Source organism: Melospiza melodia, chromosome 6, assembly GCF_035770615.1.
Source record: "Melospiza melodia melodia isolate bMelMel2 chromosome 6, bMelMel2.pri, whole genome shotgun sequence".
NCBI classification, from domain to species: domain Eukaryota; kingdom Metazoa; phylum Chordata; class Aves; order Passeriformes; family Passerellidae; genus Melospiza; species Melospiza melodia.
Genome location: NC_086199.1, coordinates 72,727,872 through 72,748,924, shown reverse-complemented (window position 1 = coordinate 72,748,924; position 21,053 = coordinate 72,727,872). Strand labels below are relative to the sequence as shown.

General features: G+C 38.7%; 1 protein-coding gene across 3 annotated transcripts; it reads right to left on the bottom strand.

Annotated features, from left to right (window-relative positions):
- Positions 1–706: 706 nt before the first annotated feature.
- Positions 707–20,787, bottom strand: SNAP23 (synaptosome associated protein 23). 3 transcript variants are annotated; one of them, XM_063159112.1, is made up of 8 exons: positions 20,570–20,787; positions 12,341–12,446; positions 11,742–11,783; positions 10,437–10,485; positions 9,802–9,919; positions 6,597–6,749; positions 5,887–6,031; positions 707–3,410 (listed from the first exon to the last, which is right to left on the bottom strand). In XM_063159112.1, exons 2-8 carry the CDS (start codon positions 12,395–12,397, stop codon positions 3,345–3,347), a joined length of 630 nt encoding a protein of 209 aa, XP_063015182.1. In that variant the 5' UTR covers positions 12,398–12,446; positions 20,570–20,787; the 3' UTR covers positions 707–3,344. The 3 variants fall into 3 exon arrangements, with proteins under 3 accessions (XP_063015182.1, XP_063015181.1, XP_063015183.1); XM_063159111.1 differs by lacking the exon at positions 20,570–20,787 and adding an exon at positions 20,081–20,166; XM_063159113.1 differs by lacking the exon at positions 20,570–20,787 and adding an exon at positions 20,077–20,147.
- Positions 20,788–21,053: the final 266 nt, after the last annotated feature.

The window sequence follows — 21,053 nt, the reverse complement described above, 5'->3', positions numbered from 1 at the left end:
GAGATTGCAGGAAAAAAAAAACAACCTGACACCCATGGGACATGTGCTGCCTCCTCATAATAGTTATGTAAGCAGGCTGTCCCTACTTTATTTTCCTGGTTACTGGTAGATATTAGATAGTATATTAGAAGTACCTCTTTCAAGCTCTTTCCAGGTATGCTAGTCTGTCTTGCAGGTCAGGAACTGTTGCAAGTCACAAAAGTCTCTACTTCCCCCCATAGCTCCTCCCTGTTAAGAGTGTTTTGGGAATCTGAGGCTGTGGTACTAGAGAAAATACAATTTAAATTGCCTCACAAATAAAATGGCTTTTGCAGTAGGCTAAATCTCTTCATTTAATCTACTGGACTAGTTATTTACTATGTATCTGTTAGCAATACTTAACTAGAAAGTTTTAAGTTATTTTACTTTGTTCCTTTATCATCTTCAAGTATACTCCCATGTATGTCATAGTCTTTCAAAGAAGAGATGGACACAGTTCATAGTCTGCATTTAGGAGATGATTATGCAGGAATCAAAACCAGAGTGTTAAAGACCACAATATTCCTCTCCTCCCAACCACACCTATTCTTTTTTTAACACTGGGATTTCTGTGAAATAAAAATAGATGAGAACTTCCTAGTTGCATAATAGCAACTAGTTCTGCCAAGTTTTTCAAGGACAGGAAACTAAACAAAGACATTTCTAGAGAAAATAGTTTTAAAACACATTCAGTTATAAAAGTATGTATTTTGTGCACAATATATAGTGTAACAATCAAAAGCAGAAACTGTAAACCTTCATTCTTAATAGCATTTAGACATACAAAGACGTACAAGTGTTGATTTCATACCATAGATATGTAAATTAAGCATCTACTCTATAGACAACAGTAAGACATCCAAGAAGCAAACTGTTTTTGACTAATATAAAGGCACCAACTCCCTCACAGATTTGGCTCTTGCTGCATCAGAAAATAGTATTGATACTCAGATAATACTCAAGAGTCTCAGAAATTATTTTGTGTGATATTCACTACAATATTACAGTTTTGATATACCAATCACAGCATTTTATCAGCCAGCATGCTCATTTATTGGTAGAGATTAGGCAAGTCAAGGACAAGAACAATGGCAAGGGAGAAAAACATTCTGATGTTTGGAATGTCCAAATGCTAAAGAGCAGGCTTGCACTGTGTAAGCAGAATAAGGTAACCACTTCAGTCTTCTGTTGCAGGAGACAATCATAATTAAATAACATATACTTTTGCTTTCACAACTAGCAGCAAATATTCATTAAGATACTCTGAAGTTTTTAAGAAGGAAAAAAAGACAAACAAAGTCTCTATGCAGGTGGCTGTTCGAAGTTTATTATGCAATGTTCTTAAAAGTACTTCTTTGCTACTTGCATTTTTAAGCACATTATCTTAATTTACTGAGTGGGTAGCTAGTGAGATTTTGAAATTCAGTAGCATTCCAACAATTACCGGAAGCTAGAGAGGAGCCAACCCACACTACTCAAGTATCTATTCCCCTAAAAATGACTTTACCTTATTCACATAAGGCAAACGACCACTGGCCTATTTTTACATGCAGCTGCCCCATCCTTTGGTCAATTGTTTGGGGTTTTTTTGTTTGGTTGGGTTTTTGTTTGGTGGGGGGTTGTGGGTTTTGTGCGTGTGGTTGTTGATTTTGGTTCTTTTTTCTTTAAATATCAAGTTGCACCGGGACCCAACTGAAAATATACTGGTAACACTGACTGTTATTTCTACTAAAAAGAAAATAGAACACTTAAACACTGTCCTGCATTTTGGTGGATTAGTGTCATCTCTGACTCTGGGATTCAATATTAGTAGCCACAGGGCATTTGTGGACTGTCCTTCAAAAAAGCACCCCATAATGCTATTAAGTTTTAATTATTTGTCCGATCAATTTGGTTTGAAGATTTTTGCCATCCAACACTGAGTATCACAGGTTAGTCCAAAACATAATTTTCAACTTTAAAACAGGATAATGTACTGCTGGGTGGAGTTAAAATAACCTAAGTCACTTAGAATTTAATTATTATTAAGATTTCAAGAAAATCTTTTTATATTACAGTAAAACTAGACTATTTTTCTTCACAGGAGAGTGGTTTACCTCACCTGTAAGAGCATTTTATTTGCAAGCAACTTGGACATGTAATATTTCCAATTGCCAGTCCCAATGTCATCAATAATAAACCAGTCAGGAATCTATTTAGTACTAGTTTATTTAGAACTAGCATACAGTTCATAAATAGCTACTGCTTCCTCCAGACTTGTGACAAAGAAGTTTCACAATAAGCTTCTCTGGTTTTGGTAGGTTTTAGAAGCACCCTCAAAGTCACTGCTGAGAGCAAACTCTGCACCAAATCTCAATCATTATTTTGCACTGGAGAAAGGCATAAACTGAACTCCAGTGAAAAGTGGCCAAAAGAGAGTACGATATGGGATGCAAGCAAGCTGCATGCTTTTCTACTCAGTTTCTTCCAGTTCAGATGCCTCATTCAAACACTTCAAAGTTAGCTTTTAGATGAGAGGTGTAAAATTTTCCATCAAATAAATACCTTAGGGAGATAGTTTTATCTTCTTCTACTTGTGTGCATGGGGCTTAGATCAGATATGTATATACACACAACAAATATTATCAGAACAGTGCAGCATGATTAGTCATGGCCTCCAAACTGATGTCAATTTACAGTAAAGAAATGGAAACCTGTATATCCCTCTGGCTACCATTACCTTAAAGTTCATGTGGTTAGGAAGTGTTTTAAAGCCCTCAACCCACAAGTTGTAAGTAATGGGCCTCTTCAATTCTGTGATCCACAAATTCAACTCCAAACCAATCATGTGGTTTGGATTGTAAAACTATGGTTAGATGCTAGAGATACAAATCAGACAACATTCACCTAGTCCCTGTTTTAGTGAAGACACTCAACTTATGAGGTATTTCAAACAGTGCAAAGTGCCCTCTCCAACTTTCCACAGCTGTGAATTCAGGTTACCCTGCTTGTTCAACTTAAATAAAGGACTGAATTTCTGGTGCAGGGAAAAAAAAAAAAAAGAAACTGGGAAGAGGAATCAAACATGCAAGAAGATTCTCAAAGCCCTAACACTTTTAGCCCTGAGCAGTTTAAAGAAAGTGAAGGCAGATGAGTAGAAGGAAGTTGGCTGCTTTCTTGGAGTCAAGACCATGTTTACATGAAGCAATAAAAGATAACTAATCCCTACAGAAGGGGTACTGCTTCATTTGTCCCAGCCTCTCTTATTTCAGAATAGAAGTTTCACAGATCCATGAATATGGTGGCTTGCAGCTGGAGAGGCTGTCATTGAACAATGACAGCAGGCTTTAATTTTCAATTAGTTTCTTGGCTCTGATGTTTGCTTGCTCAATGCGTTCCCTGTTTGTATCGGCCTGAAAGAGAGAAATTCATAGGTCATTTGCAGACTCAATGCAAAACAATTTAAAAATTCAAACTGACATGAACTTCTGAATTGCAAGGTATCATCATTGTGGTAGAGAGAAGGGGAGCAACTTCTGTATGCTGGAAGTAATTTTTTTTTCCCTAGAAAGCATATGGTGTCAATTTTGGTAGAAACAACAAAGAGAAAAAGGTTTTACTCTTTAACTGACTTTCAAAACACATCAGCTTTCCTCAGCTGGTAAGGAAGCATGTTAACAAAACAAGGGAATAAAAATTCTCTCCCAGTGTTTAGACATCTTATGAACCTCTACAGAGAAAAAAGGTTGCTCTGAACTAGAAGTAATAGTGAAAACTGAGCCTATGGGCATGAAGTCAGATTTATTTTTAGTGCAAATCCATAATTTTCATTCACATCCCCTCCAATGTACTAGTGCTGTAACAATATGGTATTTTAAGAACAAGCTTTAGATTTTATTATTTTTTAAAGCATCAAAAGTCAGGTCACAGTATCTCGGTTGAACAAGTGTGAAAATACAGTTTTACTGAAAGGTATGATAAGGAGTTTGTAAGTAATTCCCCAATTATGCAGTGTCTTGTGGGGAATGTGCAGGAAGTGTAATACACACAAAATCAGCCTCTGCCCTCACCATGAGTGAAACCCCTAAGAAGCTCAACCTGTGCCAAGTATTAGCACAGGTTTATGTGCCAAGTATTAGCCATTTCACACCTTTGTCTTGAAATGGGCTGGGCAGAGCACACTTGCAGTTCAAGTCCCTCCCTCCCATTCCCTCCTTCCTGCCTTTTGGGTCAAGGCAAGGGGAGGGACAAAAACCTACTATGGAAAAGGGAGACTCTAATCTGTTAACACTTTGGAAATACTAATCTAGTTACTAGATCTTCTTCTAAGAAAAATCCAGTAATGTAAGTTTCATTATGGGTTTCTTCAGACCACGAGTCTTGCATAATACTACCCAAAGTCACCCAGTCAAGCCTATTTCCAAGGTGAATCAGAATTCTTTAAAAAATAGAAGTATCAATTATATTCTGAAGTTAAACTCTGTTTCTTTACATGATACTGTTGTTTGGAGATTTACAGACAACATTTGGTTTGGTTTCCATACTGTTCACTACATTTAAGAAGTTATCAACATAGGATTAATTTAAATATCCTGAGACAAGTTACCAGTCTCAAAGCCAGGAATTGCACTTTCATTTTTATTCTGGTCTGCAAAGCAATTCTAACTTGTATACACCCCATTTTAATTATTAGTAAGACTTGATGAGCAAGATTTATTCAAATCACTAAACCAAAGGAGCATCAGGCCAAAAAGAGATGCTTGAATCTACTAGAAACACTATAACTAAAAACAGTAATTCCCACTAGCAGTTTATTTGACCAGGCAGTTTTCAGTCTGCTTTATAAGTTATAAGAATTTCATACCTCATTTTAAATTCAAAGAAATTTTCTAGTGTACTTCCAAGTGTCTGACTTTTTTAACACGGTAATCAGATGTGCAGTTTCAGGGAACAGTTAATGCATCCTCCATATAATCATGTTGATTTGCCTTATCAATACTAATTACTAGACAAAATTGAACTGTTGACACACATGCAACTGGCATTTTTGTCACATCAGAGGAATTCCATTCCTCTTTCTTTCTTTAAGTCTACTGCAACATTTCAGTGAGATTTTTAAAATCCGATTTTGTCTTGATACTATAATTTCACAGTAATCAGTGTTTGCTTCTACTTTTTGAAGTCCCTAATACACACTGCTCATTAAAGGTTTTTCTTCCTTTCTCAACCAGGATGCCTATAAAACAACTTCTACTTATTTCAGAATACAGACATTTCTAAAATAGACTTAGCATTCTCATTAAGCTTCCATTTGAAAGAAACCTCTCAAAATATATTCATATACAGTTAATCTGTTTGGAGAAGCTAACACTTAAATAACTAAATTATATATATAAAAGAAAGTTACTATAATTAACTTGATGTGCAGACCATTTCCCCATGCACCTACAAACTCCATTATTCCACAGTCTCCCCAGGTCCAATATTAATTCATCCACAAGAATTAGGGCAATGAATAACTTGTGTTTTACTTTACATTCATTATAGTGACTTCCTAGGAATTTTGAAGGGCCTTGGTATTGTTAAAAATACCTATTCCCTATCACAAGAAAATAAAATTCCTGCGAGTAATAATCCACCATGTGTACCTCCAGTAAATGTTTGTACTTTTGATTCCATGAAGTTTATTAGTTTTCAGAGTAAGTAGTCATCTGTGCTGTGTATTTAGGTTTCCTGGCACTCAAGCATTGTATCTCTTGTTCAAATCACTGCAGCCTTGAGGATAGCATAAACTTATCACGCATTTGCTGCAAATACAGTGAGCACATTCCTAATAACCTCTGAGTTACAACCTCTGAATTGAGAGCAGAGAACACCTTTGACATTTACCTTTATATTTATCCGGTCTATTTGCTTATTCTGGGCATCAATCTCATTGCCCATATCCAAAGCCATGTTTTTCAAATTCCCAAGAATGTTTCCAACTTGAGCAAGATTTTCATCCATTTCATCTTCTCTGGCATCATTGGTTATCCTGTTCAAATAATTAAGACAATGTTTCAAGAATAAAGAACTTGCTTTTGTCTAGCATAGATTTAGTCTAGTAAAACTTGACTGTTTGTTGCACTATGCATTCAAACCAAGGTATGTTTTTCCCCCTTTTAAAACTCCCTGTACTTCAAGCAAGCATTCACCAAAAAAAAGAGTGCTAAGCTAGCCACTACTACAAAAATAGCTTTAAAAATTAAAATAGTTACCTGAAGTTTAAGACGCGAGTTTCTCTCAAATATACTTTATGACAGTAATAGACCTTGATATTTTTAACAGTCCCCTCAATTAACTGAGTATTAAGCCTTACAGTTCTCACATCCAGAAACAGACTGACCATACCACCACTATGTAAAAAAAAAAGTGCAGGATGAGCACTACAATACTGAAGGTGTAGGTGTCTGCCATCACCTCTCCAAGACACAACAATTCCTCCAAACAATACTAAAATTTTCGATTTAGCAACCTGACCTAAAATGCATCTGTGAAAGAAGCTGACAACTAGTAACAGGATTTGTGCATTTGAGATTGAGGAATATGAGCTAGCAAACCTTGTAATATATCCACCACTTGGTCCTCCAGAAGTCTGAGGCTGCCGCTGATTTATACTTCTTGGTTGCATGGATATCACATGGTCTGCTGAGTTCTCTGTTCCATCTCCCCAGGTTGCTCTGTATGCTTTGCTGGCCTCAAAGTTCTTTGTCCTACTCCATAAAAATAAAAAATCTGAACCACTACATCAGAAATATAGCTTCCTGACTGAAGTTCAGTATTAATCTAGAATTTTCATAAACATTTGTCTTGTGCCCAAAAGAGATGAAATTTTGTAGAGATAAAACTTTGTCTACATAATACAAGTTCTTGTATCTTGATAGTACAAACACAACTGAGTTACTCTAAGGACAGTGATTACTTTGGTCTTAAGCTTTAATAAAAGAAGAGTAATTTGCTTAAAGCAATATTTTAACAGAGGACAGAAACTTATGACAGACACAAGAAAGCTTACCCTGTCATAAAATAGAATTGCACTTATAACTGGAATTAATCTAGAGACAAGATTAGTTACCTTTCAGGAAGAAATAAGAATGAATGCAAAAACTCACTCAAATAAATACCTATATTATGCAAGAAAACCATTAATTGCTATAATTTTTTTAAAATCAAACATTAAAAAATTACTTGGCAACAGAAGAAGTTAATGTTTTTCATGTTAACTTTGATTATGAACTAACAGTAATCATGTTTAAGTAGTTCTTTCATTCTGCAATTCAATTGTACTAACTCCATTAAATCAATAAGCCAACTTGGCATTATACTTTTTCTATGTAAATCATAGGAGGAAAAAAAATAAAGAAAGCACACTGACACAAAGCAGTCTCAAGAATCACAGAACCACAAAAGCATGAGGAAAAGAAAACCTAGCAAAATAAACTTATCTATGGGTGTTTATGTATTCAATATGGGAAATAGGTCAGATCCTACAAGAAGTAATCTAAAATGAACATATTGAGGGGAAAAAATAGAAAAATTTCGCTGTTAATAGTGGAAATATTGCACCCAACAAAACCCTGAAGAAACCTAAACCAGTCAATTCTAGCTCCTTGTACATACTCAGGCCTAAAGATGTCTAAGTTTACTGCAACTAGATTGAGCATTGTATTTTAATCTCATTTATACTAAAGCCATAAATGGAAGAGATCTTTGTATGATTTGCTTCTGGAGGAGCAAAGTCTTAGATGCCAGAGGCAAATGTGAGGACTTCATTAACAAAAAACAAGTGACCTGAGGACTAGTTGCACCTGTTAAGTAGACAGCCAGAAAAAGAATTACTGTTCAAAATAAGCACAGTTAAGAAGAAAACTTCTCATCACCTGATTTTAAGAGCTGTTTTTCAAATTACTACACATTCACATTTCTCAAGTTTCATTTTTGCAAAACTAAGGCAATTTACACAACCTGTCAAACCAGCAATGGCTCAAGCAGTTGCTCACCATTTCCACAGCTAATAATACCCTCTGTAATAATGGACATTCTCTATTCATGTCAGTACTACAAAACAGCACAATCACAAGGAGAACCACATGCAGACAGACATCATGCACATGCAAGCACAAATGAAATAAAACATCACTTTTGACAGCTGGTTAAATATGCATCTGCACTACTAACACTGACCTTGTCCTAAAATCCACTTTCACCAGTTTAAGTGAATACAGCTTCTTATCCTAGTCTTCATTTTTAGAAAGCAAGCATCAGTGTTAGGAAAGAATGGAGAAGAAAGTAGTACAGATCAACAAAAAGATAAATTGTTAATAGTACATAGATTGTATAACAGTATTTTTTGTTTTCACAAAGCTTTTCTAAATAATCTAAACCTAGGAGAAATTAAAAAAAAAAAAAAACAGTAACTCAGCAAGTGTTCTGATTTAGCTTATATAGCTTTGTGCTTTTATGAAAAATATGAAAAGCTGTGGAGGTAACTGACAAATAAATCTAACATTGAGAAAGGGTTGGTGTACCAGTAGATATATGAAAGACACTCCCTCTTTGCTGCCCTCTACTTACCCATTTTTTTCCTATACATTACTGTCCAGTTTGGTACACAACACTTCTGTTCTTGTTATCTGTGTACTTGGAATGCCACAAGAGTTCACAAATTCTGAGCTTGTTTAGTGTCAATAAGCTGCTTAGCTTCAGTGAAATAAGACTATCAACTACAGAAAACAAAGACTGAGTGTGTCAAAATGCTCAAAGTCCAACAGCATGAGCCAGCTAATATATAGCTGTAAGCACATCTATCCAGAAGTCAGGACATCTGCATTTTCAAGGGACTAAAGCACTTAGACTTTCAGCCTTAGAAGTCACATTCACATCTATCCTAAATGACCATCTAAGTGCTATTCTCTTGGTTAAACAGACTTAGCTACTCCAAGGAATATTTACCTAAACTTCTGCTACTTCTTCATTGAATGATAATTGATTTTGCTCATGCTAAAGAGCAAAAACCAACAAATGTACACACTATTCACTTCAGTCACTATACTCAATTTATGCCTCCTTCATTTGGAAGGGTTATGATCACATCCAATTAACACAAACAGTTTGGTACTTTACTACTTAAAGCTAGGACACCATCAAAAATAATTTTGACATTGCTCAGGCTGTTTACTTGTTTAAAAGTACAAATCAAGTGTCATACTAAAGATTAGATTACTCAACTGATTTAGATTTAGTTAGCCATAACACTGATGTTATAAAAGCAATGTGAAGCAGGTCTGCAAGAATTTACATAGTCACTAGTGAAAAGATTAAAGCAGTGTCTGCTCTGTTCTCCTAGTCTCACTCTCCCTAAAGTATGAATAAGTTATCTTGCTTTTAAATTAGTACAAAAGTATTTTGTGAAAAAATTATTTTTGGAAGCAAATTTCTAAGAGACAGGCACTTACATATAGCTATTTGCAGTTCAATTTGGCCTCATCTGCATGGATATTAATTATCTTCTACTAAATAGAAGCCTTAAATAGATTAGGCCAGAACTGTGCAGGATGTTTTACAGCAGCTATATTTACAGTAAAAGGGGCACAATGTTTGGTTAGATACAAGTTAGCTTTAGTTACTCTCATACAGTTTTAAAAGGATGCAGCTCTACTTATCAAAACAATCCATTTTTGAGATTCAGCATTTTTAATTAGCTCTTTAATTAGGTAATATTGGGAATATTCTGGAACTCTAGGCCCAAGTACCAGTATAACTGACCTGTTGCAAGGACAGACACAGAGCCCACAGCATTTGTTGAGCTCTGTCAGTGTCTTCTCAGCTTCTCTCATGTCCTTGTTTATCTGGTCCATGCCTTCTTCTATACGATTTAGTTGTTCTAGAAGAGAAACAAGTAACCTGACTAAACATGGACTGGGAGAAGTGGGCAAAATTAACATTTCTTTATAGCAGGAAGAAGTTTCAGTTCTATCTTTATATGAAGACTATTGACTTTTTTCTTTTGTGCCTTTTAGGATTTTTTTTTTAAATTTTTAAGAAAGATATTCAATGAGAGGTTTTGGTTACTACTTTGCAAATATCTTCCCCATCCTTAGAGCAGCATTTCTATTGCTACTTTTAGAATAAATGCAGCTAGTTACATTCATGCCATAGTGAAAGAAAGCAGCTTCTGTAGCAGAGCTGTGTTACATTGTAACTATCATTACCTCTCAACTACTTTAAAACCTATTTTAAATACTAAAAATACCTAGGAATAACCAACTAGGAAATCTCATTTTCACCTAAATAGTCTTTAATAACAAGCCTTTAGTTTCAGCAACAACTCTTCTATGATAGTTCTTTTCTTACATTTGTTACATTCTAATGTTGATTTTTAGTGTTAGGGAAGAACTTACCTCCTTGCTCATCCAGCATGGTAATAGTTTTGATGCCAACATCCTGGGACTGCAGAAAGAAATTTAGTTGCACATATAAAATGAGACTGCAATGCAAAATCAGAAGGTCTGGATAGTAAATTTGATCATCCATCCAAGATTATAATACAACACTGTACTTAAAATAATTTCTGTAGTAAAGCTATTAGAAGTCTCAAATTACCAGCTATGTTAGTGTAACAGGTAAGGTGCTTATCAGCCTATCTCAATTAGTGGGGCATTTATGGTTACATTACAAAAGAGGATAAAATTTATTGTAATACTCAGATTGAACTGTGACAACATCTGGCTAGAAAAGCAAACCTAGCTGTGCTTCATTTTGAGAACCAGCGTTTGGTTCATTCATCTCTACATCCTTCCAAAGGGCTTACAAGGTCTTTAGTGCTAGGAGCCAGAATGAAAGCAAGCAAAACAAAGCCTGCAAAATAATTTCTAAGAATTTAGCAGTGAGGAATATACTACAGCAGAGCTCTTTGCTGGCTCAGTGTCTTGGATCTAGCATGCAAGTTGCACCCATGCTTTACTGTAAACTGGCAGCACAGAATGAATCAGGAAACTACGATGCCAAGAGAAATTATGTTGGCTCATGACATTTACTTAATGCTTGTGTGTGAAGGATTTATCAGGCTACAGTGATCAAATGCCTTACTGCTAACAGCTGCATCTACAGCAACCAGAACTGTGCAGAGGAGTAGATTCCTCATACAACTTCACTTTGATAAACCCAAGTACAGATTTGTTTCAAATAATGTAAAAGAGTTTCTTTATCAGTTAAAACTGATGAACAGATTGTAAGATGTATGTAGAATTACTTGTTTGAACCAACAGCAGTCATACTCTACCACCCCCCCCAGCTGACCCCTACTGTCCTCAGTAGTGAAACATTTCTAAACTGTTCACAGACAAAGTGAGCTGAAATACAGACGAAAGATGTTATGAAAAGCATGAAAAGTTATGAAAAGCAAATTTTGCAGCAGCCAAAGACATAACTGACTATCAGAAGACTTTTTACAACTAATTTGTAACATTTGGAGATCAGATCCTTTTGCTTAAAACAGGTAAAAAGGATATTGATTCTTCTGTAATCTAATAGAATGTGAAAATCATGCAGGTTATGTCATTCTAATGCTACTACTCAATTAAGGCAGCAACTTCTAATGATGAAGTGTGTGTGTCTTGAGAAAGACAAAAAACTGTTTAAAATTACAGTTACCATGACACTTTTTATACTTCATAAATCCAGAGAATTCAAAAGCTTTTTCTTACCTCAATGGCCAAGCCAAGAATCCTCCTTGTGCTTTCCAAAGACTAGAAAGAGAATTTTAAAATGAGTGCATTAATTACTTATACACGCATTAGTATCTGAAATTCTTCTCTGTCAGTTCATTGTAGTAAGGCAATAGTATACACCTTGTACACCAATAGTTCATCACCTTGTCTATATGTAATACATGCTACAACATATTGGCAGCACATTAGTTTTTCTTTGTTTTTAGTCCTTGCTATTATTTTTCTTATCCCATTGGAAAGTCTTAAAAAAGATTACATATTCAAATGAATTTTAGTTAAATAAGAAAGCCATGAAGTATCAATACAATTAACAATGCTGTAGGTGACCAAATTCTATCAGTAATCACAACTGGTTGATCAGTACTCAGTAAAGTAAGTGACTTCAAAATTCAGCAGTTATAATTCATTTTTAGTAGTCTTCACTCCAGTATTCACCAACTAAGGAGAAAACTTAAACCATTCAGCTATAACCTTGCAAAATCATTATCCTGGTCCGTATCATATTTGTTTTTAAAAGATATTCTGATCTTGTTAGGCAAATACTGTAATCCCAGATGTCTTCCTATAATATTTACCTCATCAGTGACCTGGTTGGCCCTCAGCTGAATTTCTTCAGGTGATAGCTCATCCATGATGAGGAAATACTACTTGTAAGGAATCACGTTAAAGAGAACCTTCCCCCTGTAACAACAGATACCAAGTAAGCATCAGAATTATCATTTCATCAGTATTTTGAGTTGAAAGTAGAAGATAGTTCAAAGAATGAGAGCCTATACATTTCATTCTGCATAGTAAAACGTATCATTAGGACTAGAAGACACTAAAATAATTATACAGCTGATACGACCTAACTGAGGAGCTAAAAGAAATATAGGAACAATCAGTATATGAAGAACGTTTTTTTCCAAGATTTGGCTTCCTAAACATTTTTGAAAAAATTTTATGGTTAGTAAGGTAAAAAACAGGAATAAGGTCTTTCCATTTCCATTGAAGAATTTAAATATCCGAAAAAGGAGAAACATTTTCACAGATGAAACACCACCTAAAATGATCCCAAGTAAGACTCTAGAAATGGTTGTTGGTATTGTATGGTGAATTCCTCAAATGCAAAAGGATCCACAAAGGTCTTAACTGGTATGTCTGAAACTGTAGCAAAAGTTTTCTGATCTATCTTTCTCATAATAAGCACAGGGTCATAACTGAGGTCCCAAGACACCATGATCTACCTTTTGCTAAAAACAGAAGATATATATTTTGCCTAAAAGACAAGATGAATTGGCAATCCCATCAATAAGTGTATTCCTATCAGAGACAGGTTTTTCAGAGTTAAGAATCTGCATTTTTGTTGGAGGAATGGTAATAAAACCATCACTCCTTGCAATGGGAAAACAGAGCTCACAAGCTATACAAGAATTTAATGAGATAGCACATAAGCAGAGAAATAAGAGGATATTTCTCCCCCCAAATTTTCCCCCTTAATTTTAAATTACTCCTTGATCTTTCGCATGAGTAGGTTGCAATTAAGTTCACGGTACTCATGGATATAACTCCAAACATCCTGCTTGACTTGACTAATTTTCCCCTACAAGATCAGTATTTTAGAATATCTAACAAAAGTAATTGCTCCTAGGAAGTTAAATTTATGCAGATTTGCCCAGCTGTTACCCCACAGCTCCTCAGAAGAAGTGTGCATTACTCTGATGGTGAACTGAAATCAAGACACCTAAATCCCTTACAGTTGAAGTACTTAAAGATTTAAAGAACATTTCAGCAGGTTTGGTCTTCAGCACCTAGCATAGCCTGAGACTATGGCTCTAGGAGATTTCTGTAAAGTAGATGTCAGTGCATGTTAGTTTTTGCTATCATTAAATAAAAAAAAAAATTCAAGATATTCTCATACAAGGCCTCTAACTCTGTTTTCAGTAGTCCAATTTCAGCGTATAATCAGTAAATTATCTTTTCATTCACAGGCTTAAGCTCCTTTCATAAGGTTTATCTGAGGCAGTCCCAGCCTTGAATTTGAGAACACTCTTCAAGCTGATTTGCACACCTAAGGACCTGTAAACCTGAGACAGGGAGGAAAGTACCTATTTTCACTGAATAAGATTAAGCAACATCTCTGGGCAACCTGTTCCAGTGCTCAGTCATCTGCACCATGAAAAAGCTTTTCCTCATATTCAGGTGGAACTTCCTGTGCATCAGTTTCTTCCCTTTGCCTCTTGTCCTGTTGCTTGACACCACTGCAGAGCCTGGCTCCATCCTCTGGCACCCTCCCCTGAGACACTGATAGACATTGATGAGGTCCCCTCTCCATTGTTTCTTCTCAAGGCTGAGCAGGCCCAGCTTCCTCAGCCTTTCCTGGTAAGAGAGATGCTCCAGTCTCTCAATTATCTTCCTAGCCCTTTGCTGGACCCACTCCAGGAGCTCCATGTCTCTCTTGTACTGAGGAGCCCACAACTGGACACAGCACTCCAGATATGCCCTCACCAGGGCTGAGCAGAGGGGCAGGATCACCTCTGACCTGCTGGCAGTGCTCTTCCTGATGAACTCCAGGTTCCCACTGGCCTTCCTGGCCACGAGGGCACTGCTGGCTCAGTTGTTGTCCACCTGAACCCCCAGGTTCCTCCTGGCAGAGCTGCTCTCCAGCAGGTCAGCCCCAGCCTGTGCTATGGGGTTATTCCTCCAGGTGCAGGACCCTGCACTTGCCTTTGTTGGATTTCTGACAGTTCTTCCCTGGCCATCTCTCCAGCCTGTTGAGGTCCTTCTCAAGGGCTGCACAGCCCTCTGGGGTATCAGCCACTCCTCCCAGCTTTGTGTCATCAGTGAACCAGTTCTAACAGCTGACAGGCTTTGTGTTCACCTAGCTTGCTCACATCTCTATGAGTAGCTCCAGTGGCAGCCAGCAGGAAGTTCTATAGAAATGCACAGCATTCCACTCACTTTTGCCCTAAATTAATAGTATTTAGTCTTGACACTGTTTATAAATTGACCTAACAATCAAGAAATCCAGCTTCAAGATGTGGAGAAAAAACCCTTCCAACACAGCAGACACAGAGGGAAAAAGTTACTTCCAGGATTTTTCAAAGCTGAGTTATGCATGTGCTTATCTTCTGATGCTCATATTCAGACACCTGCAGTGCTTTGCCTCTTGTGACATGAAACCATAATTTAAAGTGATGGCTCATATAATTGTGAGGGTACAACCTGTGTGAGTAAGCTAAGTAAAACCATTCAGAAGACTTGATTAAGAGAAATGTTCTGACAACCTTTATCATAGATAAAAGGTCCAGCTATTTGCTGAGCTTTTCTGGTAATTTCTTGAGGTCTTATGTCACTGAAAAGTGACAGAACATTTCTTTCTTTCAACTTCCTGGCAAGCTTATCTGCCTTCACTTTTCAGACATTACCATTAGAGTATACAAAACAAGACATATTAAGATTTCCTTATTAAGACAGGTATAAGAAAGCATGCTCTTTGAATTAGTATGGTTTTAATGTCTGTTTAAAGCTGAATATCCAAGCCAAATGCATTAGACTCCAAAAGCCCATAGTTTTATTCCTGTTAGTTTGCAGCATTGCTTTTGCAAGCACAGGCACAACCTACATGGTAGCTCTGCAGAGGCAATTAGTGCCATAAGGCAGAACAGAAAAACACATTCTCTAGGCAATAAAAACTTCTCACAACATAGCAGTTAAAAATATTTAAAAAAGCACACAACACTAATTTAAAACAAACAAAACATTTCCAAAATAGGCTGTTTCCAAAGACATGAATACAGACTCAGCTACAGGATTAAGTGGAATAGCTGAACAAAGCAGGTGCCCTTCATGCAAGATACCTCAAAAGGAATTTTAACAGCCAAGATGAGGCCATTTGTATTGAAATAACTCAGCTGTTCCAACAGAACACAATATACATACATACAGAAAGGACACTTGTTTACCCATCTTTCTGCCTAGGAATCAAAAAACATCCTTGGAGGTATCTTACTCCAATGTTAATGGTATAGGACAAAATTTATAAGGCATTAAGATTACTCAATAAAGACAAAATATACAGAGAGAAAAAACTTGATGTGGTTAAGATAACATTTGTTATGATAATATTTGCTAAGGCAAGCATTTATTTTAACATTGATACTCAATGTCTATTTTCTTCACCTTCCTTCCCCTACCATTTACAAAATCCTAGCCACAAAATAAGCAAAGTAAAAAAAAGACAACAGCCTACGAAGGTATTTCATAATTATATCAATATTCTGCTATTTTTAATTTTCTTTCTAGATGGGCAAACTTTAAACAAGAATCTAAAGTACCTTAAGACAAAGCAGTACTCCTTTAAGGAAGGATGTGATGTCAGCTTTGTTTACTTTCTTTTATCAGTTTTCTGCAGTATTTGCTCAGTTGAACACATTTCAGTACAACTCCCCTTCTGCCCCTTTCAGAGGAAGGCCTGGTACTTGCAGAGTATGCAAAACTAAACTTGCTACAAAAATGTATTTTCTTGAGATAACTGGGCTCATTAAACCTTTCTACTAGGAAACAAATTACAACACATTCATTACCTTAACTATGACTGCCTTATAAAAAGGAAGATTGAGAAACCAGAGCAGCAAGGAAATAAACACACGGCCATCAAATTTTTACAGCTATGCTTTATTTGGGAGATTGCACAAGATAGAAAGAGTTCTTTGAAATTCCAATTCCAACCTAAAGCTTTAGATCTCTTCACAAGACTACTCATGTTGGGCTAAGCCACCCTGTAAGTTCACCACTATAATACATATCATAACTACAACATTGCTGCCCAAGCCAGTTGAGGATGGATTAAGCTTAAGTTACTTCTATCTCCTGGACAAGAGGAAACAAACTTATGTCTGCACAGCCTTTTTTCCACTCACTATCCATTTAGTCATGGCTCCAAAAACCCTGAAAAACTTTCAATTCACTCTCCTATGTGAAGTTCTTAGGTTGGAGAGGACTGAAAGACAAAACAAAGTTATTGCAAAATAATGAGGGACACAAGAAGCACTTTTGGGGTGATTTTATCATTGCCCATTCAAAGCATCACTGGTTTAGAGATCTTCATTTTGTTAATCAACACTCATAGAGCAGTGGAAGCATTTTAGTGGGTTCTTTGTCTAACTTGAGAAAGCTGGGAGGTGACAAACTGATGTGAGCTATGGCTTGGTCTCTATTAGCAGGAGGGTGATCCCAGGAGACCACAGTGCAAATTTTTCTTTGGGAAAAGCACTGCTGGCACTGCCCCATTTGCAGTGGATCAGTCCCAAGCACTGAGTTCTGTCCCCAGCTACTGAACTGGGAGCTAACATCTGCCAAGGCAGAACTTCCAGAGTGTGAGAGGAGCAAATTCAGTGTTAGGAACCCCCTTGGTGAGCTGTCTGACCACGTCCCCACGTTTAAGTACCCGCTTGTGATCAGAAAGCTACGGAAGCATCACTTCATCCAACAGCAGTTCACTGGTTGCTTTCCTGACAATAGGCACATCAAAAACTTTGGTGGGGAGGTAATAAAGCATTTGAATGGAAAGACCCTCAAGACTTAAAGCATTGCTGTATGCAGCCAGCAACAGTAACAACATAATCACCTCTGCCACCCACCTTCCCTGAGCACATGGTAAAAAATTAACATAAATTTTTTTTTGCTGTCTCATGGGCCTAAAATACACCACTGCACCACTAAGGGTTTTCCTTGCAAGTATTTTCATTTTCATTCAGAATTACTTGCCAACTGGAAGCCAGTTATTTATACCAAAACACTCAGCTTCCAATGCAGACAAGTTTCAGAAGCCATTACAACAGTGACTTTGCACAGCATTTTTAAGGGTTTTTTTTTTTTCAATACCAATAATCTTCTGGGATTTATAAGACACTTCCATAGTAATGAGCGCTATAGTAGGCAAGTTACATTATTTAAATATGCTCTTCTTCAGCACTTAGCTGAGAAGCAATTCTAATGCTTATTGTCATTGTCTCTGGGAAAAAAAGAAAACTTAATTCCTTGCTTTATGACCACCACAACATATTAAGGCTGTGCTGTCCAAAATACTCAAAACCCTTACTGATCTTTATGAATTTAAATTAATTGCAGGGTGCCACAATGCTGATAAAGTGCTTGTTCAACTCCAATTGCACTGTCCACATCTGGACAGGGAGAGGCTGACAAAAGTGACAAGTTTCCTGCAGCCAGACAGCTCTACTTGCACCAGATCAATATTGTTGGATTGCAGGCACTTTTACAAACCCACCCTGAATAAGATTTTTGTTCTGCATCTCTGGCTGGCAAGAAGCAGTTTTGTACCTCTGATAGGCTGAATTCCTTTCAGAATTTTGAATGCAATTCAGAAATGGATATATCCATTACATTTGCTACATATCAAACTACTTCCTTACTCAGTATCTGAAGGGCCTCTATTTGCACATACCCCTTTTCCTGTGAAGTTATGCTTTTAATCAATATCACAAACTTGCCTTCCTCTTTCACTGATAACTTGTAAACTGGGGGGAGAAGGAAATAGCCTATCCGGTGCATCTACAAGTATAATTGAGAAATACAGCTTATGCCTTCTTACCACAAAGATAGGAACTAGCTGCTGATACAACCCAGCTCTTGCAGCAACTGACTGGAAGCCAGTACCTCATGAGATGTATTTTGAGCTGTCAGTGAATTAGTGCAGCCTCAGGTGATTGCAGACGCTCTCAGTTCCTTCTCTTTTTAAGGGAGCTGTTGCCTTCCCCAAAAGATGGAAAAATTAATGAAACAATATTCTTAGATATGTGAATGTTAAGTATGAATTTCCTGTGCATACTCACAAAGCTCAAAATTAGACACATTTGTGGTTAGTGATGGAGGTTTTTTTGTTCTTTCAAATTCTTCATATCACTAATACAGAAAAATTGGGTTTTTAAAACCCTTCCTTAACACAAACAGCTATCCTACTTGCTAGTTAGCTGAAATTCAGCCCAGCTAGTACAGGGTGGTACAAGGCATCAGCACCAGAATGCACTCCTCCAGAAATTATTATGTCTACAAGATAAATGAATAAAGCATCTGTGGCCCTGGAGGAAGAGGGCAGGGCCCAGGACCAAGACACTACTCTGCATGCTTCCTGCTTTCCCTTATCAGCTTCCTGAACACACTGCACAGAGGCGATAGCACAAAGAATAGGCGCTACCAATGCCACCTCCTGTGTGCACTGCGCTCAGTTCTACTCTCACCTCAGCAATTCATTTTTGCCCCTGAAAAAGCCTCATGAAACCTCCTCCAAATCACATACTGGCCAATACAAATTCACAGTCCAACTCTGATCATTTACTGAGTTACAGACTCCATTTCTCCTAAAGACACAAACTGTGCTTATATAATTGTGCCCCTACTTCAAAAACTGCGGAGCAGAGGAGGTCAGGCATATAGACTGGCTACTAGACTGCCAGTAAGCAACAAAGTGCTCAATTGCATCAAGCAGTTGATATCACAAATGGCTTTGCCTTTGTCCCTAAACACCTTCCTACATAGCTGTTCCCTCTACAGTACAGAATCACGTTTGTTTATGAAGGGGAAGTAAAATAACACCCTTAGTTCTAAAGACTGAGCATCTAGTAACCTTTTTCAGAGAACAAAACAAAAAGTAAGGCAAATAGTTAGAGAGGTTGCATAAAGAAATTCCCCAAGTTCCCTTAGATCGTTTACTTAGAGTGTCATGTGCTGACTTCACATTAAGTGAAACAGAAAGAGAAAAAAGTGAAAAAAGCGAAAAATAAAGGTGACTCATTAGTAGCTTCCCAGAAGCACCAAGGGCATCAAAATGTACAAGTGAAAGAAGCACAAGAAGCACTTCCATTGTTATTGTTTACTACATAAACACTACAGCATTTCACAGATTAGTCTAAAGGCAGCAGGACACAATACATAAGCTTAATAAGAAGCAACAAGAGGCGGGTTTTCTCCTGGGCCCTACTAACAGCGCAATTCACGGGCTCTCACCAAGCAAATAAAAACCACCTGGACATGGCATTGCCGCCCCCGCTACGGGCGAGCACACGAGGCCTCTTCGCACACGGGGGCGGGCGCAGCCCACGGCTGAGGCGGGGGCTCGGAGGACCTGGGCCCAGTGCCCCGCGCAGCCGACACAGGACGGCAACGGCGGCGGGCCAGGCCCGCCCGGCCCCACTGAGGCCCCCGGCAGCCACAGCCCGCCCCGCACCGCACAGGGCGCTACGCGGCACGGACCAGACAGCCTGCCGCCTCACCGGGGGCGCTGCGAGCTGCCAGAGCCCAGCCCGTCACACACCTACCGGCACCGCCACAGCCGCCGCCGCTCCCTTACGCCGGGCCGGGCCGTCCCTTTAGGCTCCCATGTCCCGCCCGTCCCCACGGCCGAGCCCCGGCCCGCGCGCGTCACCGCCGCCCCCGGAAGCGGGGCCGGGCCCGCCCCGCTCCTCCGCCACTCCCAAGGTGGCGGCGGGAAAGAACCGCCCCCAGCGCCCGCGCGCCGGCCGGAACACCGGCCTGTGGGCAGCCAGCATGGCGCCGTGCGAAGGTGCTGCGCCTCCTTCCCTCCCCCTTGAAGTGTGGGAGCCTCAGTGCCGGGTGTGGGTGTGCATGTGGTCCCGCCGTGCTTACCGGAGCTGCGGCAGCAAACAACGCAGTACAGAAGTGACCCTATTTGTATCGGTGGGGTTTTTCTCCAGTTTACTCTCTACTAGGACGATGAGTGTCAGCGCCCTTCTGCCACCAGCGGAGAGGAGGGCAGAAAGGGAAAGCTGCTCCTCGCTATTACTGACCTTATCCTTTGCAGCTGGACCGCGTAGCCTTTCCTGAGGTGTATTCCTTCTCGGGTGTGGATAAGTTCTTCCCTGAGGCTGCTGTCAGGCTGTAAGCACTGAAAGCACAGCCGGTAGCTTTCACAGCATCAGGTCCTGCATCTAAAGCCCCTCTTCCAGTGGAACTGCTGCTGCGATCTCAGAGCTGGGTCTTGGTTTCCCCCGCCTCTCTCAGCATCTCGGGATGCTCCAAGTCCCTGTGGACTTTGTCCTCGTGAAAGGTCCCGGTCAGTAAGGCTTATTGCACACTGCACAACCCGCGCCCTTCTCCTCCTGCCTTAAAAATCGCCCCTGGAGCAGTTTCCCAGTCATGGCCACCCTGGCAGGCGTGATGTCCACGGCATCTCGCTGCTGAGGTACCCGCCGTCTGGAGCTTCTGATTTGTAGAAGGGTAACACGTAGCACTATGCGTGTTTAAAGCGCTGTGTTTACACATAACTACAAT

Excerpts from the sequence above, each read along its gene's own strand:
- SNAP23 (XM_063159112.1), bottom strand. The coding sequence starts at position 12,397 with ATGGATGAGCTATCACCTGAAGAAATTCAGCTGAGGGCCAACCAGGTC. Across the intron at positions 10,486-11,741 it reads TTCTTGGCTTGGCCATTGAG|TCCCAGGATGTTGGCATCAA; the intron begins GTAAGAAAAAGC and ends TTCTTTCTGCAG. Across the intron at positions 9,920-10,436 it reads CATGCTGGATGAGCAAGGAG|AACAACTAAATCGTATAGAA; the intron begins GTAAGTTCTTCC and ends TTTCTCTTCTAG.